Consider the following 10,570-nt stretch of genomic DNA (forward strand, 5'->3'; position numbering starts at 1 on the left):
CAGTCTCATGGAGAAAGAAAACGGGGCATTTAGGACCTGTCAAATTCAAACCAAATGCCCAGTGAGTGGCTGCTCTCTCGCTGACCTCAGTAGGTGTGTTTATTCCCACTGCTGATTTGCAGCGGGCAGCAGTTCTGCTGAGCTTTCACGTGCTCTAGGAATTGTTGCACTTTGTGGATCGCTCTTTTCCCAGCACCGCTTCTCCCCAGCTTCAGCGGGAGCTTTTTTGTGAGGAGGTGCTTTTGCCTGGCACACTGAGGCTGAAATCCCAAGCTCAGAGTGCGGCACTGCTGCATGCGGGATTTGCCAGGTTAACGTCGGTGGTAATTAATACTTGTGGCTATCCTGGACTCGCTTGTGAGCTGGGGCAGCACTAAGAAATTCACTGGCTTACCGTTTGAGCTCTGAGTGTTTGCGTGAAGGAGCAGCAAAGGGAGCTTCCCCGAGCCCTGCAGCCAAACCCTTGCCCAGTGCCCAGACTGGGAAGAGGGGAAACTGTATTTCCGCGTACTCTCCGTGGGCTGCTGGGGCTCTGCAGCGGCATTTCACTCGGTGCATTTGATTCCAGCAAGAGAGAAGGAGACGTGAACCCTGCGGTAGAAAGGGGCCGTTCACGCATCCTCAACTGGAAGATACTTGCCTCCCCCCTTCAGTGAGGGGCTGTTTGGCGGTAGGACAGGGCCCCCGCGCTGCCACTCTGGCCTCGGGTCTGGCTCTGGAGGGAGCTGAGTCGTGTTCAGGCCTGCGGGTGATGCACGGAGAGGGCGCAGGGAGAGCTCTGGCATCCGGGGCTCTGTTGCTGCGCAGGCGGCCAGTGGCAAGGTTTATCCCGTGCCGGATGGCAGGCTGACATCAGGCAGTGCCGCACTGTGGCTTAGCTGCTGGGGGTTTCCCTTCCCCTCTGAAGTCCTCTCAGGGATGAGGAGAGTAATTAACAGCTTATCCTTATCAGCATGCAAGGCTCTGAGGGCTTGGGAGGGCTGTAGAAGGGGGGTTGATTCAAGTCACCGTTGATCAAAAGGCTGGGTCACCTTGGGCTGAGCCAGAGTGGGCCGGGATTTGACACGTGCCTGTTCTTCATTCTCCTTTCGTCTCCTGTATTCCAGGGGATTTAACAAAATTTGGCCGAGGCGATGCCTCTTCCCCGGCTCCTGCAACGACTTTGGCCCAGCCTCAGCAGAGCCAGACCCAGACTCACCACACCACGCAGCAGACGTTCCTGAACCCGGCGCTGCCTCCTGGCTACAGTTACACCAGTCTGCCGTACTACACAGGGGTACCAGGGCTCCCCAGCACCTTCCAATACGGGCCCGCCGTGTTCCCTGTGAGTTTTCCGGAGGCAAGGCGTGTGGGATTCGGGCAGGAGGGCAACGCAGCGAAGCCTCTCCTCACTCCGCTTCTCTCCGTGCTGTAGGTTGCTCCTACCTCTTCCAAGCAGCATGGTGTGAATGTCAGCGTCAACGCATCAGCAACCCCTTTTCAGCAGCCCAGTGGCTACGGCTCCCATGGATACAGCACTGGTAAGACACACCCGAAAGAGCATCTTGGCAGCAGTTCCTGACAGTGGCAGGGCTTGTCCACAGTTTCCAGCAGTAAGGGAGGAAGATGGCTGTGGTGCAACTCGCAGATCATTTAATTCTCCGTGGAAAGGCCCAGGCTTGTTCCGCATCCAGGTCTGGAGCGGATTTGAGGAGTATGGAGCACTTCACGCCCTCCCCTCTGCCCAGCAGTTGGCTGGCTGGGGCCTTGGGCTCGCGTCGGAGAGCTTAAGCTGCGGAATTGTTGGGGTTTTGTTTGTTTGTGGTTTTTTTTACTGCCTGTATGTGATCGGTAGAACAATAATTATTCCAGATTTGAGCCTGGAAACTTGTTTGACTCCTGTGTTTGGCAGATGATGCGTTCTAGAGGAGTGTCATCCTTGATTCAAAGATGCAAGAAAGTCGTGAACCTGCCAGTTGTCTTGGTACTGGGTTTCACGGTTAACGTCTGGTTGACTTACAGAGGGCCTGCATCTGGGTCCCTCTTCCCAAATTCCTGTTGCGCCTCTTTTCCCTACGTTAGAGCCCTTCAAGACACTGTTTTCTCCTGGCAAAGATACTTCAGCTCTGTACCAGGTCACCCGGTACCGAGTCCTTCAAACCTTTTTGATTTTAAGACTTTTTCCGTGCCTTAAATGGTTGCTGAGGCTTTCTTCCGTACCACCCTGTCAGAAACAGCCTCAAATGGGGGTTGTGTGCCAGCGTTGCCAGTCCTTGCACCGGCCGTCCCTGCCCACCGTTGAGCGGCCTTTCCATGCAATTGCCTGGTTTACATCCAAGGAGCTCTCGGCCCGTCCTTGCTGCTGTGTCGTGCTGGGAGTTTGTTTCCCTGTCTTGTCTGCCGCATCCCCCCCGGATCTTCTCCCAGTTGCTGTTTTCTGGGCTCTTCAATAACGTGCATTTCTCGGGGTGGCGGCAGGTCCCTGATTTTTTTTTTTTTTTTTTTTTCCTGGAGGCATTCAGAAACCGCCGGTGTCCAGAGCGAGAGAACTTACACTCCTGCAGGCATTTTGCAGCTTGGCTTGGCCAAGGCCCTGCTCTCTCAGACGACGTCTGGCTCCAAACCTTTCCCTGGCTGCGGGGCCACTAGAGCTCTCCCCCACCTGACGCTGGCATTAGCGGCAGTAGCTCCTGCTGAACCGGTGGCTGCTGCCTAATGCTCGCTTGCCTTTCCTTCTCCCCAGGTGTATCCGTGACATCCAGTAATACGGGAGTGCCGGACATCTCGGGCTCTGTCTACTCCAAAACTCAGGTTAGTGTCTGGTGTGTGCTCCAGGAAGGCGCCGCTTTGCTGGGGAGCGGAAGCCCAGCTCTGAGACAGCCCCCCTGGGCAACGAGGTCTCTTCCCCTTGGAGCAGAAAGAAAATGCTCGGCCTTTCCCAACTTAGAGCAATTCCAAGCCCAGAAAGAGCCATAGGCAGAGACTTTTGGCCGTTCTCTGCACCACGTGCTAGCTCCTGGGCCCACGACTTGTAGAGCTGGGGGGGGTACGCTGCTGGGAAGGGACACGCTGCTGGGAAAGGGCAAGGCAGCGCCGCCCAGCTCCCAGCCCTTACTCCGCCGTTGGCGTCTCCTCCTCAGCAATCCTTCGAGAAGCAGGGATTTCACACTGGAACCCCGGCAGCCTCCTTCAACCTGCCTTCGGCGCTGGGCAGCGGGGGCCCCATCAACCCCGCGACGGCGGCGGCGTACCCCCCGACCCCTTTCATGCACATCCTGACCCCGCATCAGCAGCCGCACTCGCAGATCCTCCACCACCACCTGCAGCAGGACGGGCAGGTAAGCGACCCCCCCCAGCCTCCCCCCGGCCCTCGCTGGGGTATCTCCTAGGGCTCTCGCTCCCCCTCTCCCCGGCCCCCCCCCTCTCCCTCCCTCCCTCACGCCCTGCGGCGGACACACGCGGTGACACGCACACGCTCACACCTGCACATACACACAGGGCCGATAAAGAGGACGAGGTGAGGAAGGCCCGGGGTGCGCTCCGCTGGGGGGTACTCGGCACGGCCCCCTCGCTGCCGGGCTGTACCAGGTAGGGTCGGGTAGTGCCCCTTCTCGCAGACATGCCTGGTACCCCCCGACCTCCCCCTTCCTCGGAGGGGCGGCTCCGCAGGCCAGCAGCGAAGGGGTGACTCGCCACAGCCACGACCCCGCCATAGCTTGCAGGTCTAACCGTGGATTTCTATTGTCATAGTTTGTCCCTTTATTTTACATATCCTGGTACTGCAACAGCTTCCATATTTGCAGATGATACTGTGCTGCCAACGCCAGCAGGAAGACCAGGTAATGAACCTCTCTGATAATGCCTTGCACTTGCCCTGGGGTCTCCCCCCGCCCCTAAGGCCCCCCAGGCTCACGTAGCCCCTTCCTTCTCCCCCCGCGGCCCTGCCAGGCGAGGAGAGAGGCCCTCAGTCAGTATGTGCACACACACACACCCGCGCGCGCAGACACACACCCCCCCTGCCTCGACCCCTTCCCCCCCCCCTCCCTCTTTCCCCCCCTCCCTGCTGCGCGGCAGCCCCCCCAGCGCTGCCAGGCCCCCCCCCCCCCCGTTGCCTGCGGTCCTGGCACCGTGCCAGCCTGGAGGAAGGCGCAGAGCTGAGGGGAGGGTGCTGGGGCATTGAGGGGCCACCGGCTGGGCGCAGGAGGTGGCCCGCGCCCTGGTGTCGGTGGCCCCAGGGGGCTTGCGCTGGGCTGAGGCGGGTCAGCCAGAGCCGAGGAGCCGTCCTGCGGGGACCAGCGTCGCCCTGCGGAGCAAGCCGGGGTTGGGTCCCCAGAGATGGTGGCACCCGCTGCCCCGTGATAACTTGCCCCAATTCTCGCCCCCTTCCCGCAGAGCGGCTCCGGGCAGCGCAGCCAAGGCAGCTCCATCCCCCAGAAATCCCAGGCCAACAAGTCGGCCTACAACAGCTACAGCTGGGGCGCCAACTGAGGCCGGGCCCGCCCTCGCCCACCCACCACTTGCTTCTTCCGGAAGAGAATCCAACCGAACCCGACGATGCCGAAGGACCCCGGGGAGGAGAAGGCTCTGCCGCAGGGCAGCGCCCGGCCCCGCAGCCCCCGAGCAGGGCAGGCGGCTCGGCCGCGTCTGTCTTCAGCCACCTTTCCTGTTGTATGTAATATAGAATTTGTATTTTTTCTTTTTTCCCCGCCCCCCCTCCCCCTTTTCTTTCTTTTTCCCCGCCCTGCCCCCCTCTCTCTGCATTCAGATTCTGAACCGTTTGCCGTAGGGGCCTTTTTTGGTTTTTACTCCTTTCTCCCCTCTCCCCCCCCACCTCCTGCTGCCCCACAACCTCTCGGATCCAAAGGAGTGGAAGCTGCAAGTCGCCTACAGCAAAAACCCCCTTATTATTAGGAATAAGAACAGTAATTGATATGAACAGCATTGTAAGATGAATTAGTTGAAGTGTTTTTTTTGTACCGTGTTCTAAATTTAATGGATAAATGTGTCTTGTATATAAAAACAAAAACCCCACGCCGTCCTGTAGTTCTCTCATTTCCTCGCTCTGACACCCCCGGAGGGGCCCCCCCTTATTTTACGTTCTCCATCCGCACCCCCTCCCTCCCTGCGGGCCCTGAGCGCAGGTCCTGCTCCCCCCCCCCCCCCACTCCCCTTGCACGCTGTAAGTACCTTCTGCTTTTGGTTTGGTTTGATTTTTTTGGTCTTTTTTTCTTTTTTTTTTTTTTTTTCTATGCGGTCCAGATCTTGTATTTTTCAGTTCAAACCGGTCACTTCAACCGAAGCCCCCGTGCGGGTGATTTACTAAAGAGAATAAAGATCACAAAGTGATGTGTGTATTTTTTAATACCTGCCTCCCCAGCCTGCCGCCGTGTTTTTCACCCCGGGGGTGCGAGGTCCCGGGCCGGGGGGGGAGGGGAACGGTTTCCCCCACCCCATCTGCTTTTTTTTCCCCTTTTTGTAGCTTTTTCCTCTTCCTGGAGGAGGAAAGGATCCCAGCACAGGGTCCCCGTCACCGTCCTCTGCCCCGGCCCTTCTCCACCAGCCCCGGGGCGGGGGAGGGCGGGACGCCCGGGGACATGGAGGGGACAGGCCTGGGGCCGGTGGATGGAGGGCCCGGAGCCCGGCGGCGGCCTGGCGGCCCGGTGGCAGCAGGGAGCGGGAGGCCCCAGGGCTGCCCCGGGGTGTGAGGGGCACGAGGGTGGGGGGGCCGAGGCGGGGGCGGCGGCGGGACGAGGACCGGGACCGGGACGGGCCCCGCGGATCCGCCTCCGTTCCAGGCCGCGGCGCCTCGCGACACCCGGCGGCGCTTTACGGCCGTCGCGCGGCTCCCGGCGCTTTACGGCAGCGCGACCTGGGCGCGGCGGGCGGAGCGCGATGAGCTTCTACGACGCGTTCCGCGGCTTCTTCGGGTTCCCGGGGCGGCGCAGGTACTGCCACCCCCGCCCCGGCCCCCGCCACCCCCGACTGGGCGTCCCTGGTCCCCCCGGCTGCGCAAACCCCGTCCCCCTTTCCCCCGGTTGCCCCCTGTCCCCCCGCCCGCACAGGCCCTGTCTCGGTTTGCCGCCCGGTCCGTCCCCCCCCAGCCCCCTGTTGCCCCGCAGGGCCTGTCCCGGCCCCCGGTTGCTCCGGGCCCGGGTGTGTCTCAGCGCCGCGGTCCCCCAGGCCCCGGGACCCGCTTTTCGGCAGCTCGGCGTGGGACGAGGAGGAGGAGGACGACGACGACGACGGCCCGGCCCTGGCGCAGCCCCCCCAGGACTTCTTCGGCTTCGGCTTCGGTCCCGGCGGGTCCCGCGGTGCCTTCGAGGAGCTGTTCCGGGACGTGGGCGAGCTTCTAGGCGTCTTCGGGGGGGCTTGGGCCGGGCCCCCGCAGCCCTTCGGTGGGGAAGGGATGGGGCCGCCCCCGCCGGGGCTGCGTGGAGCCCGGGGGGGGCCGATGCGGAGCCCCGCGGGCGGCCCGGCCTGACCCGACCCCCTTTTGCTCCCCAGAGCCTGCCCTGCCCGGCCCCGGCGACGGGCGGCCCCTGCGGGACTCCATGCTGAAGCACCCAGACAGCCCCGCTCCCAGCGCGGCCCCAGAAGGCACCGGTGACCCGGCCCGGCCCTGGAGACCCTTCCCGGGGGTGGGTGAGGGCTCCGCCTCCCGCGGGCTGGGCTCTGGCAGCCGTTGGAGCCTGCCAGCGCGGTGTCACACTGTGCCTTCCCGTCACCGGTGTGTGGCTTTGCCTTGCAGCTGGAAGACGCTCACCCGGTGCCTCCAGACCTCAAGGAAGACCAAGGTGGGTGCTGGGAGCGGGGCCGCGTGTTCTTTGCCTTCCCTGCTCCTGCCCGCGCTGCGGCGGCCGTCAGGGCATGTCACTGCTGTCACCGTCTCACGTCTCCCCCACAGACCTGGACTCCCAAGTCTCCTCTGCAGGGTTGGGGACCATCCTGAGACCCCATGAGCCCAAGTCCCACTCTTACTTCCAGAGCGTCTCTGTCACCAAAGTGACTCTCCCTGACGGGGTGAGTGTCCTTATCACGTAGGGATGGTCCATGGGTGACCTGAGGACACCGTCCTTGGGCAGGGAGCAGAGCCCCGGCTGGTGGCATGTCTCAGGGCTTGGTGCTCTGCACAGGCGGTGGAGGAGCGCCGGACCGTGCAGGACAGCCAGGGCCGCCGGGAGACAACGGTGACCCGCCGGAGGGGGGACCAGGCCTTCATCACCACCACCAAGGAGGACGGGCAGAGCAAGGACTACCGGGAGGAGGTGGTCAACATGGATGACCGTGAGTGGGGTGCTGAGGAGGGTGAGGGGACCGGGGCCGGGTCCCCTCTGAGTGAGCTCTCCCTGCTCTCCCAGGGGAGCTGGCGCAGTTCGCGGGCACATGGCCACGGCAAGATGAGCTCCGCGCTCCCAACCTGAGCGACCCCTCATCCACGCTGGGCAGCTTCTTCCGACGCTGGTTCTCAAGCTGGTAGCTGTGCCCCCTCCCTGACTGAGCGCCCCGTATGTGTGATAGGTGTGGGGTGGGGGGGCCCCGGGGCTTCCCAGGGCTGTGGGGACAGACGCCAACTTGGGAGCCGGGGCTGCCGGCTCCATCCAGGGCGGGCGGTGGGCAGCAGCCTCATCTCACCGCCTGTTTTCGTTACAGATGGGTCAGATCCTGCTGGGAGCTGGTGCCCACGCTGGGGGCTGCCCACCTTCTGGGGCGCTGCGGAGCTGCGGGGAGCCCCATGGGGCTGAGTGTGTGTGTGTGCATGTGTACAGAGCAATAAAAATCTATTTATGCTAACGGCGACCTGTCAGGCTCCTTCAGGCTCCGACTCGGAGGCAGGGACCTGCACGGCTCCTGGGGGCTGCCCCATGGGTGCAGGCAGCCGCTGGGCTCCTCTGGCCTGGCCCCGTGCCTGCACCGCTCCCTGCACACCTCCGCTCCCGTTCCCCTGCCTGCCCGGCGCTCGGCTGATGCCTCCCCTGGGCCGCTCTCGAGGGCCCGTCCTGGGAGCCTTTCCAAGGCCTCTTCATTAGCGCTGCCTGCGGTTGCGGCTTGGGCAGGGCTCTGGCAGGGAAAAGGGGGGGCTCCCCGGAGGGGAAACGCCGGTGCCAGCTCACCTGAGCGAGGTCTCGGGTCCCCATGGCCAGTCGGGGATCCGCGGGGGGCTCCCGCCAGGTCTGGTCCTACCAGGGGATGCCATGGTCACAAGGCACCGCTGTCCCCGGCCACACATGGGACTCTGGTCCCTGCCAGGCGTCTCCCTGCGGTGTGGCCCTGGATTGGTTTAAAGTCTGCGTGTTATCACCCACCCCAGCCCCGGGGCTCATAAAATCACACCGGGACAAAGCCACAAACGCACTGCTTGCCCGTTCCTGCTGTCACCTCTGCCCGTTCTCGGCCGGCACCATGGGCTCCGCTTCTTTCTTGAAGAAGGCGCAAGCTCTGCTCCGGGTCCGGAACCAGCTGGCGCGGGAATGCCTGGCCGAGCTGCTGTCTGTCTTCGTGCTCATGGTGAGTGGGGCATGTGGGTGGGCCGGGGCTGACCGTGGGGCGGTGGCGGGGGCCAGGGGTCCCAGGGCTCCCCTGGCCGGGAGTGGGGGGGGTTTGGGGCTGCACCGTGCTTGCTGAGTGGCTCAGCACTGCCCAGCCTCCCCCCTGGACCCATTTTCGGCAGCGTGGTGTGCCCTCGGTGCAATGCGGGCACAGGCGCTGCCATGCAGTGGCTGAGGGAGCGGTGCCGGGCAGCACCGACCGGCCTTGACGCCTCCCACCCTGGAGCAGGCAAAGGTTGGGGCTCTGGAGCTGCGCTTGGCGGTTTGGCTGCATCCCATGACGGCGAACCCCGTGGTCGGTGACAGCTCGTCCACGCTGGTGGCGCACCTTTCCCTGCTGTCTCCTCAGGAAAGCAGATTACTTAATTACTGATAATTTGTTTACCTTGCTGTCAAAACCACAAATGAAACCGTAGCTGCCTCCCAGCCTGTCCCTGTCAAACCATGGAGCCAGCGCAGGCAGCGGCGCCGGAGCAGCCCTTGCCCCTCTGCCGCCCGGGATCGGTGCTAATTCCGCCGGCGGCTGCGGCACGGTGGGGCAGCGGCTCTTGAGGAGCAGGGGGGGCTTGGCGAGGGGGGGGCCATGATGCAGCCCTTGTCCCTCCTCTCCAGCTGATCACCCTGAGCGGCTCGGCACAGATGGTCACCACCTCTGAGACCAAGGGGAACTACCTCAGCGCCTACTTGGCGGGCGCCCTGGCCATCATGGTGGCCATCCACACAGGGGGGGGAGTCTCAGGTGAGGCTGGGGAGGGGGTCCCAGCTCCTGCTGTCCCCCACTTCCAGATCCCCCAGGACCCTCCACTCCCGGCCCCTCTCCCCACTCCCTTGCAGGAGCCCACCTGAACCCGGCGTACTCCTTCGCCGTGTGCCTGCTGGAGCAGTTTCCCTGGTGGAAGTTTCCCATTTACGTGGCCGTGCAGACCTCGGGCTCCTTCATTGCTGCTGGAGCCGTCTACTTCCTCTACTACGGTACGGGGAGGTGGGTGGGCGCCCGTCGGGGGGACGCCACAGCTGTGACGGGGTGGCCAGGCTCACGCACGGGCTCTGCTCCGCAGACGCCATTTGGCACTACAGCAACGGGACCCTCACCACCTCCGGCCCCCGGGAAACCGCCTCCATCTTTGCCACCTACCCTGCTGACTACGTCTCCATCGCCAACGGCTTCTTGGATCAGGTGGGTGCCGGTGTCAGCTGCACCCAGACCCCTCCGGTGGTGCCGATCCCCGCCGTGCTGAGCTGCCGTGCCGGCCCCGCAGGTGATAGGCACAGGGATGCTGATCTTGGGCGTTCTGGCCATCACGGACACCCGCAACAAGCCTGTCCCCAAGGGCCTGGAGTCAGTGGCCGTGGCCCTGCTGGTGCTCTCCATCGAGGTCTCCATGGGCGCCAACTGTGGCTGCCCCATGAACCCTGCACGGGATTTCGGACCCCGGCTCTTCACTTATGTGGCGGGTTGGGGCGCGGAGGTCTTCAGGTGGGTAGAGGGATGGGGGCAAGGTGGGGGGTGGCAGGGGTGATCCCCTGCCCACCGTGCCCCATCTCCAGCAGGGGCAATGGGTGGTGGTGGGTGCCCTTGGTGGCACCGCTGCTGGGAGCCGCCGTGGGCTCGGCCCTTTACCAGCTCTTCGTGGCTTTCCACCACCCGGAGGAGGAGGGCAACCCCCAGGATGAGCAGAACTCCCTGGTCCTCGTCAGCGCCACCATCCCCTCGGACACCAAGATGTCACCTGGGAAGAAGGACGAGGGGGTGATGCTGTCCCAGAAGAAGTGACGCCAGGGATCGCCCTGGTCGCCCCTGCAGCCCCTGTCACACCATTAAACCGGCCCTGAGATCATGGGGTGTCTTGTGTCTGGGCACAGGGGGAGGCAGCGGCCCCCAGCCCCCCGGCGCGGCGGGGCCTGCCCTCTTGGGAACCCCTGGGACTGCCTCTGGCCCCCCAGCCCCCCTCCCTGGCTCCCTGGGACCCCCATGGGCTGCCCCTGGTGTCCCCCGGGGCCGCCTCTGACCCCCCAGGACCCTCCCCGGACCCCCCCGGGGATGC

At 63.8% G+C, this 10,570-nt stretch overlaps 3 protein-coding genes across 14 annotated transcripts in view; all 3 read left to right on the top strand.

Moving 5' to 3' along the window:
* The window catches only part of UBAP2L (ubiquitin associated protein 2 like), a 31,738-nt gene extending 26,725 nt beyond the window's left edge, over positions 1-5,013 (top strand). For 5 of the 10 annotated variants that reach the window (XM_074566236.1, XM_074566229.1, XM_074566232.1 and 2 more), the window contains 6 exons: positions 1,107-1,324; positions 1,415-1,520; positions 2,723-2,790; positions 3,120-3,317; positions 3,768-3,818; positions 4,372-5,013. In XM_074566236.1, coding sequence (XP_074422337.1) covers positions 1,107-1,324; positions 1,415-1,520; positions 2,723-2,790; positions 3,120-3,317; positions 3,768-3,818; positions 4,372-4,467 — 737 coding nt within the window. In that variant the 3' untranslated portion in view covers positions 4,468-5,013. The remainder of the gene's footprint in view (positions 1-1,106; positions 1,325-1,414; positions 1,521-2,722; positions 2,791-3,119; positions 3,318-3,767; positions 3,819-4,371) is intronic. The other 5 variants (XM_074566238.1, XM_074566234.1, XM_074566235.1 and 2 more) reach the window with 2 other exon arrangements.
* Positions 5,014-5,775: 762 nt separating this feature from the next.
* HAX1 (HCLS1 associated protein X-1) lies at positions 5,776-7,770 on the top strand. 2 transcript variants are annotated; one of them, XM_074566303.1, is made up of 8 exons: positions 5,776-5,924; positions 6,160-6,374; positions 6,484-6,617; positions 6,728-6,773; positions 6,884-6,999; positions 7,113-7,263; positions 7,338-7,484; positions 7,630-7,770. In XM_074566303.1, exons 1-7 carry the CDS (start codon positions 5,872-5,874, stop codon positions 7,454-7,456), a joined length of 834 nt encoding a protein of 277 aa, XP_074422404.1. In that variant the 5' UTR covers positions 5,776-5,871; the 3' UTR covers positions 7,457-7,484; positions 7,630-7,770. The 2 variants fall into 2 exon arrangements, with proteins under 2 accessions (XP_074422404.1, XP_074422405.1); XM_074566304.1 differs by having other exon boundaries at positions 7,338-7,452.
* Positions 7,771-8,103: 333 nt separating this feature from the next.
* Positions 8,104-10,362, top strand: AQP10 (aquaporin 10). Of its 2 annotated transcripts, XM_074566273.1 has the most exons (6): positions 8,104-8,484; positions 9,138-9,264; positions 9,360-9,497; positions 9,584-9,702; positions 9,785-10,002; positions 10,074-10,362. In XM_074566273.1, exons 1-6 carry the CDS (start codon positions 8,113-8,115, stop codon positions 10,297-10,299), a joined length of 1,200 nt encoding a protein of 399 aa, XP_074422374.1. In that variant the 5' UTR covers positions 8,104-8,112; the 3' UTR covers positions 10,300-10,362. The 2 variants fall into 2 exon arrangements, with proteins under 2 accessions (XP_074422374.1, XP_074422373.1); XM_074566272.1 differs by having other exon boundaries at positions 9,584-10,353.
* Positions 10,363-10,570: the final 208 nt, after the last annotated feature.

Source organism: Larus michahellis, chromosome 24 (assembly GCF_964199755.1).
Source record: "Larus michahellis chromosome 24, bLarMic1.1, whole genome shotgun sequence".
NCBI classification, from domain to species: domain Eukaryota; kingdom Metazoa; phylum Chordata; class Aves; order Charadriiformes; family Laridae; genus Larus; species Larus michahellis.